Source organism: Pelodiscus sinensis, chromosome 20, assembly GCF_049634645.1.
Source record: "Pelodiscus sinensis isolate JC-2024 chromosome 20, ASM4963464v1, whole genome shotgun sequence".
In the NCBI taxonomy this organism is placed as follows: Eukaryota; Metazoa; Chordata; order Testudines; family Trionychidae; genus Pelodiscus; species Pelodiscus sinensis.
Genome location: NC_134730.1, coordinates 23,852,031 through 23,870,498, shown reverse-complemented (window position 1 = coordinate 23,870,498; position 18,468 = coordinate 23,852,031). Strand labels below are relative to the sequence as shown.

At 44.6% G+C, this 18,468-nt stretch overlaps 1 protein-coding gene across 5 annotated transcripts in view; it reads left to right on the top strand.

The window, feature by feature from the left end:
• The window catches only part of ABCA5 (ATP binding cassette subfamily A member 5), a 127,723-nt gene that overhangs the window by 37,329 nt on the left and 71,926 nt on the right, over positions 1–18,468 (top strand). For 2 of the 5 annotated variants that reach the window (XM_075903998.1, XM_075903997.1), the window contains exon 3: positions 18,024–18,143. In XM_075903998.1, coding sequence (XP_075760113.1) covers positions 18,024–18,143 — 120 coding nt within the window. Of the gene's footprint in view, positions 1–10,512; positions 10,655–11,661; positions 12,166–12,562; positions 12,662–18,023; positions 18,144–18,468 lie in introns of those variants that run through there. The other 3 variants (XM_075903999.1, XM_075904000.1, XM_075904002.1) reach the window with 3 other exon arrangements.

The window sequence follows — 18,468 nt, the reverse complement described above, 5'->3', positions numbered from 1 at the left end:
TTACAGAAGTAATGTTAAAGGGAAGTAGCATGCCACCAAACATGAAGGGTTGCAGATCGGGTGAATTGCAATCAATGTACGTTAGTCTTGACTGCTGGTATGCTGACTCTCAGATGGTCCCGTCTACACTATCATCCATATACAGTCTCTTCTGGTTTTCTGACATCCTTCATCAGATGAAGAGAAAAGGTCAAAACCACGAGGGATGATGCTGGAAAACAAAGCCTGAAACTGACAGAATTAAAGAATTTTCTCCAACCGTCTGCTGAGGCTATATTACAAGCCAAAACAACCTACCTATCATCTACCATTAAAGCCGTCAAATCCTGCTGTAAGGAGCTATCCAGGGTGTTAAACTGTTTCATCAATCCTGAGTGCCCACAGAAGCCAGATCCAAGTCAGACTAGCATCCTGCCTCACTTGAACACACCAAAGCAGGGCAGTCCTTCTGCTTTATGGGGCCCTATGCAGTACTATTAAAATGGTGCCCGTATACCTGATAGCAGCTGTGGGGAGAAGGATGCTATTTTAGAGATGTGATTTTATAATCCTCAGCAACAAACTAGTGAAATGCGTTAAAGCAAATTGGAAGCTAAGGTTCAGGAGACTAACTGTAAATTCAGGAGTTTCAGAGGGCTAGCTGAGTTAGTCTGTACAGGATAAACTTAAAAAACAACAAACAGTCTAGTAGCACTTTAAAGACTAACAAAACATGTAGATGGTATCATGAGCTTTCGTGGGCACATTCAGGTTTCAGAGAAGTAGCCGTGTTAGCCTGTTTCAGCAAAAACAACAAGGCTATGTCTACACTCATGGCTTCTTGCGCGAGTGATATGCAAATGAGGCTAAGTGTGGAATATCGCTGAGCCTCATTTGCATACCTAATGAGCCACCATTTTTTTCAGAAGAGGTTCTTGCGCAAGAAGGAACTGTTACTCCTACTACTTTTCAGGAAGAACGGCATTGCGCAAGAGGGTTTTTCTTGAGCAAGAAGGGGCAGGGTAAATGCTCCTTCTTGCGCAAGAGCCTCTTCTGAAAAAAATGGTGGCTCATTAGGTATGCAAATGAGGCTCGGCAATATTCCACGCTTAGCCTCATTTGCATATCACTCGCGCAAGAAGCCGCCAGTGTAGACATAGCCCAAGGAATCTGGTGGCACCTTAAGGACAAACAAGCTTGTGCCATAATAAAATTCTTAGTCTTTAAGGTGCCACTGGACTCCTTGTCATTTTTACAGTAAATTCAGAAACTGGCAGGATATACTTGAGGTTGGCAAATGCCTGTTAAATGGCTTCTTGACTGCTTGAATGGCTCTCTCTCGGATTCAGTGTGCTAATAGCTCTGGCAGGCTTTGTCACTTTTAAGTTCACTAGATCCTCTCCAGAGGAAGCAGAGTCACAGAACAGAGACAGGAAGAGACAAATGGATGGACATTAAGAACCAGTGGTGGGTACCCCAAATTTTCAGGTGCCCTATGCAGCTACATATTCTGCATATGAGCAAGGACCACCCTGCATCACACACAGTCAGCCTGGATCTGCTCCCACTTTTGCAGGTCAGCAAACAGTCCACCTGCATTCCCACAGTCCAGTCTGGTCACTCTTCTGTGTGCTGAACACGCTGACAGATAGAACGCTCAACCCAAACTTTGTTAATCTCATCTTTGCCCATCCGCAGAGAATAAGAACTGGTGCCACTCTTGATTGAAATAGCCAACATCTTATCTCAGGAAGGAATTTTCCTTTCTTCCTCCAAGCATGTAGTAATGCAATGGACACTCAAGAAACCCACCATGGATACATTGCTTCTCAGAACAAAAGGCCACCTATAAGTTCATCAGTTTGAAGCTGTGTCCTAAATCCAACACAATATCAGGCCAAGAGATGGAACAAAAACCACTTTAATGGAATTAATGTGTGATCTACTCTCAATCAATGGTGGGGAGAAAACTATTTTCATCCTCCTGGAACTCTCTGCTACATTCAACACTATTGACTGTGAGATACTGCTGTCCTGCCAGAGAGACGTGGCAGAGGTCTACAGGTAATGCAATACAATGGGTAATGTAAATGGGAAATGCAAATCAATTGGGTGCTTCCCTCCAGGAGGAACTTACAGTAGTGATGATTAACTGCACCTCATTGATCCACAACGATTGATTCTCTACATGCAACTTCTAGATGAGAGGGTAAGACTGCGTGGACTCAAGTGCCAACAATATGTAGATGACACACAATTCTGTCTATCCTTCCCTACATTGGATCACAACACTGCCACACGGATAGCCAAGCACTTGATCGGGTCAGCTCATGGATGAAGAATGTTCACTAAAGCACTTCAGAATTTGCACCTGCTTTGTAGCCTCCTGTGGTTGAAGGTGCACACACCAATTTTGGCCAGATCAACCCCTAGTTAAGGCCTTGATTCCTCGCTGACACTAAATTCTCACATAGCAGCATCTGCAAGTACTGTTTTCTACCATTTTCAGGTGCCTAGAAGATCTCATCTCATCCTGGCAGATGAGAACCAGGTCTCAGTGAAACTCACCGGAGTTATCTCCCATCTGGACTACAGGAATGCAGTGTGGGATGGAAGCTCATCAGTCCATAAGAAACTTCACAGCTAGTATAGAATGCTCAAGCACAGCTCAGAAATCCAAACTACTGTGACCACATCAAATCTTTCCTCTGCTGTTGATGCTGGTTAACTGTAGAACGGTTAAGGTCTCAATCCATATCTTCAAGACACTCAAGGTCAGGGACTGGCATATCTAAAAGATCACCTCCAGAAACTCTTCAAGGACAATGAATTGTTCCCCTGTAAACTTAAAGCTCATCCATGCAGGAGACGGAGCTTATTCTCAGGGATCAGTCCAAGATTGTGTAATGAAATCCAGCGGGAGCTATGGACCATCACAAACCTCAGCATCTTCTGCTCGAGGTGCAAGGCACGCTTCTGCAAATGCCTTCTCTAAAACTCTAGTCTATGCATGCAGTCCTCTTCTGGAGCAAGGATGAATGAGAAGAAACAACATAGGACAGTTAGTCTCATCCCTTAGTGCATGAATGAAGGTGTTCAGGTGCTATAGTGAAAAAGATTATATGATATAGCATACAGAAGAATATAATAAGGAACAGAAAAATCACGGTATGATGTAATCTATTCCTACAGGATGTACGTCAGATTTAGAATAACTGTTGGTGAGCGGTAGGGAGAAACTCATGAAGAAATTTGCATACAATTACAAACAATAAATGTGAGAATACTGCAAACTACTCCCTTGCACATAGCAAACAGACAAAGAAGGTATTAAACATTAAACATTATTCATTCAGCGTTAATGCTTAAGAGAGGTTCCCGATTCAAAGGCATTGCAGGGGAAGTGGACACATCTAAAATTAGTGTGGACAAAGTAATTAATTAAAATGAAATTTAAATGTATAAAATTAAATTTGCTCTACTCTTTCCTTTATAGGATCGCCCACCAATAGGGGAAGGGGAGAGCAAGTGGGCAACTGTACGGAGGCTTAGTGATTCAAAAGGCCCAGGACTCTCATCCAGTGGTATGCATACCCCTGAGGATACACATAGGTTTTCGAGGGGGGAGATCAATTATCCAGATAGTTAGCATTTTACAACAAGCTACATAAGTAGTAGTGAAATTAATACAAACTAAGATCTTATACAGACAATGATAACTTGTTTATACTGCTGCATACATGGAAATGCAAGTACAATATTTATATTACATTGTTTATTTTATAATTGGGTGTAAACATGATAAAGTAGGCAGTTTTTCTGTAACAGTATGCTGGGACATGTTTTCATGTCTAATTTTGTAAACAAGTAATTTTTAAGTGAAGTAAAACTTGGAGATATGCACAACAAGTTTGTGATAAACTGAGGATGTCATAATAGTGAATTTTAGCAGGTTTTAAAACAAATATTTAAACCCCCTCCATCCTACCCTGCTGCGAACCAAAGCTACACATAGCTTCTGAGAAGATACCTTGATGATGACAGCAAATCATAGAGCAATCAGAGGAATTCAGTCCTAAATTGGCCCTCAATTATATTAAAGAAAAGTAAGATATTTTTCTTCCTGCCTGTAACTGAACCTCGTTGTATGTTACTTTACCATAGCTACTGGGCATGATAGTAGAAAATGAAAGAACACAATTTAATAAAAGCATTTTGCATTTAATACCTCATCTGTTTTTAAGTGTTTTCATAGAATCATGGAATATTAGAACTGCAAGGGACCTTGAGCGGTCATCCAGACCTGTCCCCTAAACTCAGGGCAGGACCAAAGATGCTCAGTTTTATTATTAGTGACTTGGAAAGTTGTCATTAGAGGACTGCGGCTTTTTATCACTTTTACTCTCTGAGGACATCTAGTGAAGAGAGTCTTAATAAGCTAAAACAAGATTGTGTACATTCCCATGGCAAAGTGCAGACTACTATTAACTTTCAGGGTGTGTCTAAATTACAGGGTTTTTCGAAAAAGTAGCTGTTACCGGTCTCCCCCGTGTTATCAGTCTCCCCTCTCCTCAAGGTTCTGGCTGTCCCGCGACACCGCTTGCCGAAGCTCCGGTCCTACCAGTCTCAACTTTTCCAGTCTGTGTTTGTGTTCACTCCTGCACCGCTCCCATCTGGTCAGACGGTCAAAATGCCCTGTGGCCTCGCCCTTGGCGTGTTTATTGACTTGCCTCAGGGATGGGGGAAGGGAGCTCGGGCCCTCCCTCTCTCCAAGCCCCGGCCCAGGACCCTAAGCCTGGGAGCTTTGCCCTTGCTCAGTGCAGGGGGCCGTAGCCCCTAAACCCCTCCACTCACGGGTTCCACGGCCCTGCCCTAGGTCACTTCTTCCCCCGTCTCCATGTCTAGCTCCAGCTCTCTGGGTTGGGGGCAGGACTCACCATTGTCGTCCCCCAGTCCGAGTCCTCTTGTCGGGTGTTCCTCTCCAATGCCTCCTCTCCTTCTTCGCCACTCGCCTCTCCTTCTCCCCTTCTCGCTTCTCCTTCTTCCCTCTTCTCTCCCCCCTCTCCTGGCTCCACACACCCTTTTAAATTCCCCGCTGGTGCGCTGAGGGACGGCCTTCCGCTCACCTCCTCCCCCCGCCCCTTGGCGCCCTCAGCGTGACGTTGCAGGTGACATCATTTGCGAGCGACTCCAGCGGCGGGCTTACCGTGTCTCTTGCTTTGCCGCCCGTACTCGCCCCGGCTGCTTCCTGGCTGTGGTTTTCCTGTATGCCGCCGTCTCTGCTCGTCCCCCCCCCCCCCCCCCCCCCGCCGTGCTCCACGGCCCAGGGTTCAGGGCTTCTCCAAGTGCGGGGCGAAGGCGCCCCATCACAGTGGACTTTTTTCAAAAAAACTTCACCTGCGTATAGACTGCTGCTGCGTTCTTTCGAAATGAAATAAAAAACGCGGCAGTTTTTTTGACTGTGGAAAATCTGGTCCTACAACATTGCCCCTCTGTGATCCTACATTGCAAATGCTATAAGGTAAAGTCATAGCATTTTGTGGATTTTCCCTGCAAATGTTCTTCATGATTTTAAATGCACACAGTGGAAACGCAGCATTTCAGGGAGGAAGAGCTTGTAGGATTTGGCCCTGTTACGTCATTTAATTGCGAAATTCACCAATGGCATCTGTTCCTTTTTTTTTCTTTTCTAATCACCAAAGAAGCATTTGAAATTAGACATCAGCTTGGTCTAAGACAGTGTATCAGATAACCTAACGATAGTAATTTTATACGACATACCATGTTCAACAAAAGAGCACATACAGTCCGTGGAAGAACCTGAACAATGGATTTCAACATGCCCTGTACAATCCAAAATAAGAAATGCACCTTTCCTGATCCAATTAAGCATGATTTCTGATTAACTCAGTAGAGCTGAGACTATGCCTGTGCTCAAAGTTAAGCTGATCTGCAAATGCAAGATCAGGGGCCCAATGTGTAGATGTTAGATTTGACTTCCGTTTTTCTACACTTACCGAAGTCAAGGCCAGCATTTATAGACTTGAGTCTATTTGTGAAAAACATTTGCTTCATGGGATTGACTCACATGCTTCAAAGTCTCAGAGGGGTACCCATGTTAGTCTATAACTTTACAAACAATTTTTAAAAATGTGCAATCCTGCCGCACCTTAGCGCAGGGTTGGGGCAATAATTTTTGTCTGGAGGCCCACTTCAAAAATTTGTGAAGTGGTTCCAGGCCGGAAGGGGTGGGGCCAGAATGCTTCTGGGCTTCCCCACCCCCAGACCAACTATAGTCTGGGGGTAGGGAACCCTTTGTCCCTCCTCCCCAATAGGCAGGCATGCCTCTGGCAGGGTGGGAAGAGGCTTCACACACTCCCCTGATTGGCCTGGAGGCAGGGGGTGCGCACAAAGCCCCCTCCCGCCCTACCCCCGCCCTGCAAAGAGCGTGCGGTACTTCATAGAATCATAGGACTGGAAGGGACCTCAAGAGGTCATCGAGTCCAGCCCCCCGCCCTCAAGGCAGGACCAAGCTCCGTCTACACCATCCCTGACAGATGTCTATCTAACCTGTTCTTAAATATCTCCAGAGAGGGAGATTCCACCACCTCCCTTGGCAATTTATTCCAATATTTGACCACCCTGACAGTTAGGAATTTTTTCCTAATGTCCAATCTAAACCTCCCCTGCTGCACTTTAAGCCCGTTACTCCTTGTCCTGTCCTCAGAAACTAAGAGGAACAAATTTTCTCCTTCCTCCTTGTGACACCCTTTTAGATATTTGAAAACCGCTATCATGTCCCCCCTTAATCTTCTTTTTTCCAAACTAAACAAGCCCAGTTCATGAAGCCTGGCTTCATAGGTCATGTTCTCTAAACCTTTAATCATTCTTGTCGCTCTTCTCTGTACCCTTTCCAATTTCTCCACATCTTTCTTGAAATGTGGCGCCCAGAACTGGACACAGTACTCCAGCTGAGGCCTAACTAGTGCAGAGTAGAGCGGCAGAATGACTTCACGAGTTTTGCTTACAACACACCTGTTGATACAACCTAGAATCATATTTGCTTTTTTTGCAACAGCATCACACTGTTGACTCATATTCAACTTGTGGTCCACTATGACCCCTAGATCCCTTTCCGCCATGCTCCTTCCTAGACAGTCGCTTCCCATCTTGTATGTATGGAATTGATTGTTCCTTCCTAAGTGGAGCACTTTGCATTTCTCTTTATTAAACCTCATCCTGTTTACCTGTGACCATTTCTCTAACTTGCTAAGGTCATTTTGAATTATGTCCCTATCCTCCAAAGAAGTTGCAACCCCACCCAGTTTGGTATCATCTGCAAACTTAATAAGCGTACTCTCTATCCCAATATCTACATCATTGATGAAGATATTGAACAGTACGGGTCCCAAAACAGACCCTTGCGGAACTCCACTTGCTATCCCTTTCCAGCAGGATTTAGCACCGTTAACAACAACTCTCTGACTACGGTTATCCAGCCAATTATGCACCCACCTTATCGTGGCCCTATGCGCTGCTCGCAGGGCGGCGAGAGACGTCACGTGCTCCCCTGCCCCCAACTCCTGATTGGCCTAGGGGTGGAGGAGCTGTGCAAAGTTTCCCTCACCCTGCTCCCGCCCTGCGTGAGCGTACGGCACTTTAAAGTGCCATGTGCTCCTCGCAGGGCGGGGGAGAGGGCAAAGGAAACTTTTCATGCTCCTCCTGCCCCCTGGCCAATCAGGGCTTGGGGGCGGGGAAGCATGTGACGTCTCCTCCCGCCCTGCAAGCAGCATGCGACGGTTCAAAGCTTGGCGGGCCGGATCCAGCCTGCGGAGGCGCTTTTGCCCACGCTTGCCTTAGACACTAACACAAACATATGTACCGTATCATGAGCTTTCGTGGGCAAGCTCTCTTAGCTAACTACAGAGAGAGAGAGGGTGTGCAGAGTTAACCTTTATATCCAATTCGACACCATCTCACTTGGCTTGAACAAAGACTTGAACAGGTTAACATATTTTACAGGGGTGTCCAAATTTTTTTCAATGAGGGCCAGATTTGATGAAGTGAACATGCGTGAGGGCCGACCATTTTGCCTGACATTCTTTGAACCATTAAAATTAAATGCAAATTAACTATTTTATGCAAAGTTTATTGCAAACGGCATACTTTTCATTTCATCACATGGATGACAAATCTAAACAGGTGTTAAATCACTCTGCCTTTCATATCTGAAGGCCAGATGAAAAAAAAAATCCAGGAAGCTGAAATATATGTCAGGAACATTGTAAAGTACATTACATATTATTGGTAATAAAGGTTGTCTGTCAACATTTAAGTTCAAAAAATATGAACAGGAACATAACACCAAGTATACATGTTGTGTCCAAATATATTTATAACTGATTTAGACCAACTGACATTAACTGAGATTTTACAATGTATTCATCTCAATACATATGGATTCGTTGGGGGCCATAAAAGATAGATATTGCCAAATTACCTGGGGGGCTGTATTAAACCGGAACACGGGCCGCAATTGGCCCGCGGGCCGGACTTTGGACATGCCTGACATATTAGAACACCAGCTTTCCTTACATTCAATACCCTATTGACACTGAAATCTAAGTATGCGACCCTTCCAGCCCACTCAATTAGCCTCATTAGCATTGGAGCTACTATTGACAGGTAATTGTTCCCCCCCCCTCCTTTCTTATTCTGGGGGTCCCCCTTTTTTTCTCCACTCAAGATCATTTCATCTGAAGAAGTGCCCACAAAAGCTCATGATACTATATATGTTTTTGTTAGTCTCTAAGGTACCACAGGACTACTCATTTTTTTAAAATTGTTTTTCACATGCTTAAAATTAAACATGGCATAATGTTTGCAGAACTGGGACCTTAGGTGCCTAATGTTAGGTACCTAACTCTATATCTGGACACCTAAATAAGATGCGTGAATTTCAGGGGTGTTTTGAGGCTCTCCACCTCTCCCTGATTTCAGTGTGAGTTTTAAAACCAATCCTGACCCAGCTAAAATGATGCAAACTAGTAAGAACGAAGGGTATTTTCATATCTTTCTTTCTTTCTCAGGGGATTAGGTTGGGGTAACTGCATTGCTCAGAGGTGTAGATTTTCCACACCCCTAAGCAACATAGTGGTACAGACATAGGTGTGTAGAGTAGAGCAAAGCTCAGATGAGAAATTCTTGCATCAGACTCTCAGTGGTCATAGAAACAGTTAGCAGTCCAGAGTGGTTTTACTATCTCCGCGTCATGGGAAAGAACCTGCAGTTAATGAGCTCTGTGTACAGATCCAGGTTTCTTTGCACTCACTTGCTCAGAAGCAGCACCTAAACTCAGAATACGCAGATATTTCTGAGGTATCTAAAAGGATAGAAATTGAGGTGTGTGTCTGGGAGGTGGTTGGGATGGGGTTTAGGGGAGTCTGTCCATGCGTTACGTGTGTTGGTGGACAGCCCCCCCCCCTTATTTCCTCCATGCATCTGGCCACGACAGGTGTGAAAGGGGAGTTGTTGGAGCAAAATATCCCCTCATTAGCCAATGGGTGTGTGGGGAGGGGCGGGGTTTACCGAGGCAGGGTGACCCCCCCAATAGCTTGGTGGTGGTGTGTGTGTGCGTGGGAGATGGCAGTTGTGGGGATGGGGCACATTTTGCCCCATGATAGTCTGGTGCAGGTGTGGAGCAGCTGGCCAAGAGCTCTGGGTGGGTGGTGGTGGTGGTGACTGGGGTACTTTCTGGGCAGCCAGCCCTCCGGTAGATCAATGGTGAAGGGGAAGCATCCTGCCCGTATGGTAGCCTGATGTGGGTGTAGAGGGGTTGCTTGGGCAGGATTGCCTTCCCAGTAGCTTGGGGTATGGGGCTAGAGGAGCAGGGTTCCCTGCCAAATAGCTTGGGATATGGGGGATGATTCCCCCATATAGCTTGGGGGCATGGGGGAGGGCTGTAGGGGCAGGATTGCCCCCCATATAGCTTAGGGTATGGCAGAGCTGTAGCCTAGGGCAGGACGCCCCCAATTAGCTTGGAGGTGTATGGGGGACAGGGCTGTAGGGGCAGGATTTCCACACCCCCCCCCACACACACATATATGGGTAGGGGGAAGGATTCCCCTCATACAGATTAGGGTATGGCAGAGCTGTAGCCTAGGGCAGGACGCCCCCAAATAGTTTGGAGGTTCACGGGGGGGGACTAGGCTGCAGGGGCAGCATTCTCCCCCCCCCCCCCCACACATATATAGCTTGGGATATGGGGAAGGATCCCCCCATATAGCTTAGCGTATGGGAGGGCTGTAGCCCAGGGCAGGATACCCCGCAAAGCCCCCCAAGCTCTGGGGGCCAGGCTGTAGGGGCAGGATTCCCCCCACCCCGAGAGCTTCGGGCATGGGGGGGAGGTTGCAGTGTGGGCTGCGAGGGCGCCGTGGAGGGGGGGATCGGGTGCCCCCGGCCCGGCCGGCTCCACCTCCCACGGGCTGGCGGAGCCGCAGCGGGAGCTCGGGCCCTGCCGCAGCCGCCCAGCCCCGCCCCGGGGGCGGCCCCTCCGCTTGCGCCGGGCGGCGGCCACCCGCGGCCGGGCACGGGCGGAGCGGGGCGCTGCGTGCAGCCGCAGGGAGCCGCGGGCAAGTGTCCTTGGGGTGGAGCCCGCTGTGCATCGGGAAGGCAGGTAAGTGAGTGAGTGTGGGGGGTGCAGTGATAGACTGCAAGGGGCCTTAAGAAATTGTGTGTGTGTGTTTCAGTAAGTGTGTGTGGGGGGTGCAGTGATAGACTGCAAGGGGCCTTAAGAAATTGTGTGTGTGTGTTTCAGTAAGTGTGTGTGGGGGGTGCAGTGATAGACTGCAAGGGGCCTTAAGAAATTGTGTGTGTGTGTTGCAGTAAGTGTGTGTGGGGGGGTGCAGTGATAGACTGCAAGGGGCCTTAAGAAATTGTGTGTGTGTGTGTGTGTTGCAGTAAGTGTGTGTGCGTGCAGGGGGGGTGCAGTGATAGACTGCAAGGAGCCTTAAGAAATTGTGTGTGTGTGTGTTTCAGTAAGTGTGTGTGTGGGGGGGGTGCAGTGATAGACTGCAAGGGGCCTTAAGAAATTGTGTGTGCGTGTTGCAGTAAGTGTGTGTGCGTGCGGGGGGGGGGTGCAGTGATAGACTGCAAGGAGCCTTAAGAAAGTGTGTGGGGGGGTGCAGTGATAGACTGCAAGGGGCCTTAAGAAATTGTGTGTGTTGCAGTAAGTGTGTGTGGGGGGGGTGCAGTGATAGACTGCAAGGGGCCTTAAGAAATTGTGTGTGTGTGTGTGTGTTGCAGTAAGTGTGTGTGTGTGTGCGTGCGGGGGGGGTGCAGTGATAGACTGCAAGGAGCCTTACGAAATTGTGTGTGTGTTGCAGTAAGTGTGTGTGTGGGGGGGTGCAGTGATAGACTGCAAGGGGCCTTAAGAAAGTGTAAGTGTGTGTGTGTGTATGTAGCAGTAAGTGAGTGTGTGTGGGGGGGGGGTGCAGTGATAGACTGCAAGGGGCCTTAAGAAATTGTGTGGTGCAGTCATAGATTACAAGGGGCTGTAAGAAATTGTGTGTGTTGCAGTAAGTGTGTGTGTGTAGGGGGGGTGCAGTGATAGACAGCAAGGGGCCTTAAGAAAGTGAAGTGTGTGTGTGTGTGTGTATGTGAGTGAGTGTGTGTGGGGGAGGGGGGACAGCCATAGACTGCAAGGGGCCTTAAGAAATTGTGTGTGTGTGCCTGACTGCACACATTATAGAGCAGATACAATATATACACATACATTACAATAGTCCAGCCCAACTGGAGCATGGTGTTGCCAATAGCATGTAATCGGTGTTTGTGTGTATAAATGTGAACTACGGGGTGTATGCAAGTCCCTAAATCCCTAATCTGGGGATTCCATCAAATGTATTTTAGTTCTTCATCCCTATAAACTCTTATCATTCACTGTTTTAACCAGCAAAAATGGAGCTTTTGTCAATTTAGTTTCCAATAACATTTTCTTCTAGTTTAAGCATCAATGTAGCTGTGCCAAAACAAGAGCATTACTCCCAATTTCTTAGTTTTGTGTCTTTTCTGTAAGGCTTATTGAGAAGCAATCCTATTCCTGTTCCTATTTTTCTGCCTCATCTTGGTTCAGTCCGTTTCAGCATTTGCTCAGTGATGTCAGTTTTGAGGACTGTACTTGCTTTGGTGAGTCTGTCAGTTTTTTGTTTGGTTTTATGAGAAGCAATCCTATTCCAGGCACATCTCATTTTCCTTGCATAGGCTAACCCTTACGTTGTTTTAAATAATGATAAGAGGAAGCTATATGCTGTATTTGGTGCTTCTAGCTCTAACCATTTAGGAAGAGTTCTTGATCAAACAGGCAGACAAACTCTCTAAAATATATAATGGATATATCACACCATTGGTAAAACCATGTGCCAGTTTGGCTCAAATATCCATTGTAATGTGCGTGGATCTATAACTTTATAATGTAGGTAGGACAGGTGAATAGTTATGTGTTTGTAATGTCTAGAATTAGAAAGGCAATAACCACATATTCTCTGTTATCTATCCGGGTTGTCAACAAGGTTTGTTTTGTTAGTGTACAGTGTGTAATTCTCCTGCGCTTTTGTGGAGCCTTGCACCTAAGGACATCCCTGTGCCCTACCGACGTTAAGGAAGCCTTGTAGCAACCCATGAGGTAGGTGACTATCACTATACCCATTTTGCAGTTGGGAAAATGGAGGCACAGATTCTGAAATGAGCTGTCACGTTCAAATGATGGGCCTTTAGTCATTTATAAAACAGAGCTAGCAGGCAGGAGGCCACATACCTGTTAGGAGAGGGAAGTGGGTGAGGAAATGGGTTTTCTTTTGTATCTAAATGTTGTTTTAATACTTTATTTCCAAATCAGGCCCACCAACTTGCAGGGGGGCATGCAAAGGGGGAAGATACCTCAGGGCTCGGCAATTCAAAAGGGCCCAGGGTTTCTGGCTGCTACTTTGGCAGCAGCAGCAGTGGTGGCTGGAGCCCAAAACCTTTTCAATCACTGTCGCGCTAAGGGCTGGAGGTTAGGGGGATGGGATGCACCATGCTGCAGGTGGCACAGAGGGCTGGCTGCCACCAGCCCCGCCACTTCTGCCCAGACCCCACCCCTTCAGGGATTATGGAGCTCCCCCTCCCCACTTTGATCATATATGGGACATTGGAACATTAGGGATGTTTTTGCTTTACATGTACAGTATTCAGTTTTGGAACTCCCCCCCCCCCGCTCCACTATCTGTTGTGTTGTATCTGTACTATACGTGGTGACTGATCTAGATAAAAAAAGATTGAGACGCATAACTCTATTCAGGCATGTGAAACCTTTCATTCTACCAGAGCTTTAGCTACTACATGTGTTGTACGTTCGCCCATAATTGTACAATGAGCATTATAAAATGTAGTCGATGCGTATCTTTTAGTTCTGGTAGACTTGCTTGAATTTAGAAGAGAGAATGTGGAGCAAGGAGGGAAACGAAAAATGGAGAGGATCAAGATGGGATATTTTCCACAAGTTTACAGGCAAAGAAACAAAAGTTTTGTCAGAGAAAACTTGGAATTAGGAATCTGCTAAAAGTCTCTAGGGCGGGATAGCAGTTGGCCGGATCAGAGAAAAATAGGAAAGTATCAGACCACTGAGATAAGGAGCCATTGTCTAAACCAGTGTTTTTCAATCAGTGGTACGAGTGTCCTTAGAGATACTCCAGAGAAGTCTGCGGGGTACGTCAACACAACTGAAATTTGGAGAAAACTGAATTTTTGTTTTAAGTTTTACAGTGCTTTATTATTTTTGTACTTTTTACACCCAAAAATTTAATCTCCCGCCACAGCCTGGTTATGATTAAGTTGTTTAAACAATTGTGTTGCAACGGTAGAAAAAAAAATTGTGTGTCTGAAAACTGTAGGTACTGGGGGTACTTATAACTTTTTTTAAAAGGGGTACTATATTAAAAAAAGGTTGAGAAACACTGGTCTAAACCAGGGTGGATTATATTTTCAACTGATACTACTCTGTAGTTAAATAGTCATCTCTAACTTGGCGATAAATGTATTGTTCCACCAATACTGAAGTCTGGCTGGCATTCATGAGAGAGAAAGACATGGTTGTTTCCTTAGGGCTCAGATGGAGGAAAAATTTAGTTCCCTTTGCAACATTCTTAAATCAGGCACTTAGTTTAAAATGTTTGAGAAGCTGGCAGAACGGATGAGGGCATTTCTCTTTGTTATGGTCATGTCTGGTGCCTTCCTACAGCTTGATGGCCAGCAGGGAAAATAAACTGTTTCTCTTCGTACAGCATCATCTTCCTGTGCCAGGGTTTTATTTTTCCTTCAGCACTGGCTTGGTTGTTGCTTTTTCAACGGTTTTTCCAACTGAAGTTAGACTGGCACATTGCTTTGACTTTCAGCCTAAACAAGCAAACAAGCTAAATTGTGAACGACTATACTACAGTCTAGCATTTAGCATTTTTTTCCCATTTAAAGTCAGTGCAGTTGTTGCTAAAAGGCCATTTGATTGAAGAAAAATAATTTGTCACTCCCCTCATCTGTTTTTAGTACCGTCCTTGTGCTGCACTGATATAGACATCTGCATTCACATGTGAAAATGACTTAGAAAGACAGCAATTTTCTGGTCATTGCTTTGACTGAAACATCCCCCAGATAATCTTGCTTCAAGTCACTTTCCTTATCAGTGCTGATTGCAGGGAAGTCTGATATATTCTCAGCTGTTTGAAATGCAATTTTATTTTATGCACTTCCAGAGTCTTCTGTGAGGATACTTTACAAGGGATAATATTAGGGATTAATGTAATGCTTTTGAATCTATTTTTGCCCCTTAACTATAACTGGGTAATTTGGTGAATTACCCATTGAAGTATTTTTGGCTATGATAATTGGTCTTAAATGATTACTTAGCTAATTAAATGGGGACTAGCCTAACTTAGAGGTTGCATTTTTATTCACCTTAAAAAAAGAGTAAAAGAGGGCATGTAGATTTAGTGCCCAGGTCTGCAAACACACACAAATCTGTCTGGCTACTTACAGGCATAGGTGTTTGCAGAATCTGATGATTTCTGTAGGGATATTTGAAATTCAAGAGCAGGATTTAAGCATGAATGAAAACAAATACAAATAGCAATACACATCACAACTCTGTTTAACATCCAGTTTAAATCAGTAGATTTGAACATCTCTAGAGAAATTATATTTGCACTTTCCCCATCAGATCTGACTGTTAACATAGGTTCGCCTTCAAAGAGCTTTTGTTCCATTTTTCTTTTAACAAAATAAAAAATAGTGGTGTTTAATACAGGAGACCCTGGCTATTCTCTGTGCATGCGTTCCTGGCACCACCGCAAGTGGCAAAATTCACAAATACTGGGAGCCACTACTCCTGGCCCTATGGTAAACTCCCAGCGGCTCCTTCATTCTCTTTGGGAGCTACAGGGAACTCATTTCAGGGGCTAGGACCAGTGGAGAAACTCACTTTGGGGACCCAGGAGCTGCAGGGAATTCCCCATGGTTCCCAGCTACCACTGCCCCCCTCAGGCCAAGACAGGAGATACCCATGAATATGTGAAACCACGAGTAGCAATTCCTCAGATCACAAAGGTCTCTTGTATATAAGCTTGATTTATTTTTTCAAAAATGTGTTGCCACATATTCTAAATGGAATCCCTCAATGAGATTTGCTGTTCTTGAACCTGTAGAAATGACCTTTTAAGGTCCCGATGCCCCAACTGAATTTACAAAGATGGACCCTTACAGCCTCATGTTGACATCAGTGGGGTACTGCACAAAAGCAGATATCTGCCTAGATGGATTTGAATTCAGCACCACGGTCTAAATAAGCAAGAAGTAGTTCTGTTTCCCCCCCTCACCTTACCCCCAAACTTATTGCTGTATACGTATCTGACTAAAACCAGCTTGTTTTACTTAATGTTTTTGATGCCCCAAATGAAAATAAATCCTGTCCGTTTCAGCTTAATCGAGTCTGTCCTTTTTCTCAGATGATTTCTGTACTTTTAAAAGCAAGTTTCTATAGTTTAGTAGCATAGTTTAGTGAATAACCGTAAACTGCCTGGTGTAAATGGATATCGTTACGTGCACTTTGTACAGTGAAGAAAAAATACCAATTATAGTTATAGAGCATGGAATACAATCCTACACATAATTATTTTATTTTTATTATAATTATCCTTTTTCATATTTTGGTGCAGAATTTGAGAAATGGCTATATGACCCTTTTAGTGGCAAAGCATCTCAGTGCTCTGGACTCTATTCTTCTCAGTGCTTGTCTCCACTATGTGGTGGATTAAGGCAGCGATCAGTCCACTAGTGGTTGATTTAGTGTGTCTGCTTAGATGCGATAAGTCAATCTCCGAGTGCTTTCTCATTGACTCTGGTATTCCACCAGGGCAAAAAGCTATTTGTGTAGCTGAAGTCATGTGGATTAGATGGATGGGGACAGTTAGTCTTGACCAGTGTTCTCAGCCTTTTTTTTTATAAAGTGCCCCTTTACAAAAAATTATAAATACTACCAGTACCTACAGTTTTCAGACACACAGATTTTTTTTCTACCATTGCCTCACATTTTTTTAAACAACTTAACTGTAGCTGGGCAGGCGATGACATGTTTGGGTGTAAAAAGTACAAAAATAATAAAGCGCTGTAAAACTTAAAACAAAAATTCAGTTTTCTCCAAATTTCAGTTGTGTTGACGTACCCCTCAGACTTCTCTCGAGTACCCCTAAGGGTACTCATACCACTGGTTGAGAAACACTGGTTTAGACAAGGCCTCAAATATGGCACTTGCCCGGTGTTGTTGTCTTTCAATTGGAAATCGAACACAGAGTTTATTGGCCGTCATGGAAACTGTACATTTTTTACCTATCTATTCTTACGTTATCCTGTCCCTGCTCCCTCTCCACTTCTTGTCTTTCTAATAAAGGACAGACATGTTTTTACAAATTAGTAGCTAGAAGGGCACTAAATCATGCTTCACCCTCTTCCTAAGGATATGATGTCACCTCTTTGTGCTGTCAGCCTCCATTGGAAAGGGCTTGAAGGTGGTACTGCTAATCATTAGTGTGGCTTCTGTCTTTGAAGTGGTGTGGAAGCATAAACTAAGTCTCCGAACATCTCTGTCAGGGAATCAGCTTTTGTTGTTTTTGTTTTGCAGCCAAGGAAATGGGGACACATACAGATTATGTAAGCTGCCCAAAACCTGACAGTAAGTCAGTGGTAGAATTAGGACTAAAATCCACCTGTGATTTCCAACCTTGGCTGTAGTCTACCTGTCTTGTTTGAAAAACATGTTCAGACCTGTTTCTGTAAAGAACAGCACATAGTACTCTTTCATAATTCATGAAGCCAGCCTCAAAACGGGTTAATTAAGGAAATAAAAAAGGATAGTGTTTCAGACATTCACAGATGAGATGATACTTGCTGTAGATTGTACAACTGTTAGATAAATTGTCAGTAAATTATACCATTTTTTTTTATAATTTGATGCTTTCTCTCTTTCTTGCATGCTGTGCTCATACTGAAATAGATAACAAAGCTGCCTTTTACATTGCCGTTACTGCACTGTTGGGATGGACGGGAGTAGTTGACACCACTCAGAAATATTGTTTCAGACTGTCTCCAAAAACAGGCACATGTCACTGCATGATTTTATCAGGGGGAGGGGGAATTCCATTAGGGCTAGAGTTTTATTTAAGATGTAAAACTTACTTGCTGGCATAGAAGGTTGTATTCTGCAAAAGACGTATCCGTATGCCAAACTGCCATAAGGTAACCCAGTTTGACATCTGTCCTGTGATAGCAAAACGTGTTTGGAGTGCGTATCTGTGCAAACTTCTTAATGTCTGGTGGGATCTGGCTACACAATGGAAAAAAATTTCAGTGGCCTAGGACAATACAATTAACTGGCGCATGGTGTCTCTTTTTAACATTCAAAAACGTAAACCGGTACAACAAACAGTGGTCGCTTCAGATTCTTTTTTGTTTTTTTTAAACAGGTGACTCTTGAAAAAATGGCCACAGAAACTGCAGAAGAGGCAGGCGTGTGGAGACAAACAAAAGCTCTTTTATTCAAGAACTACCTGGTTAAGTGCAGGACCAAGAAGAGTAGTGTACAGGTTGGTGCCATGATTATTTACTAGTCTCTGTGGCTGTGGCTGATGATGAAAAATGAGCTGAATTAGAAACAAAACAAAGCTTTCTTAAATTGTCTCAGATTGGTGAGGGAATAACTGACTGGTCTGAACTTAGGTCTAAAATACCTTAGCTCCGTCTATCATCCTTCGGTTAGAAATAGTATCAGAGGGTTTATGTGTTAGGCTGTATCTGCAAAAATAATGAGGAGTTCGGTTGGCACCTTAGGACTAAAAGATTTTGTTAGGGTATATGCTTTCATGGGCAAAACCCACTTCCCCTGATGTTTTCGCTATGAAAACCTATGAA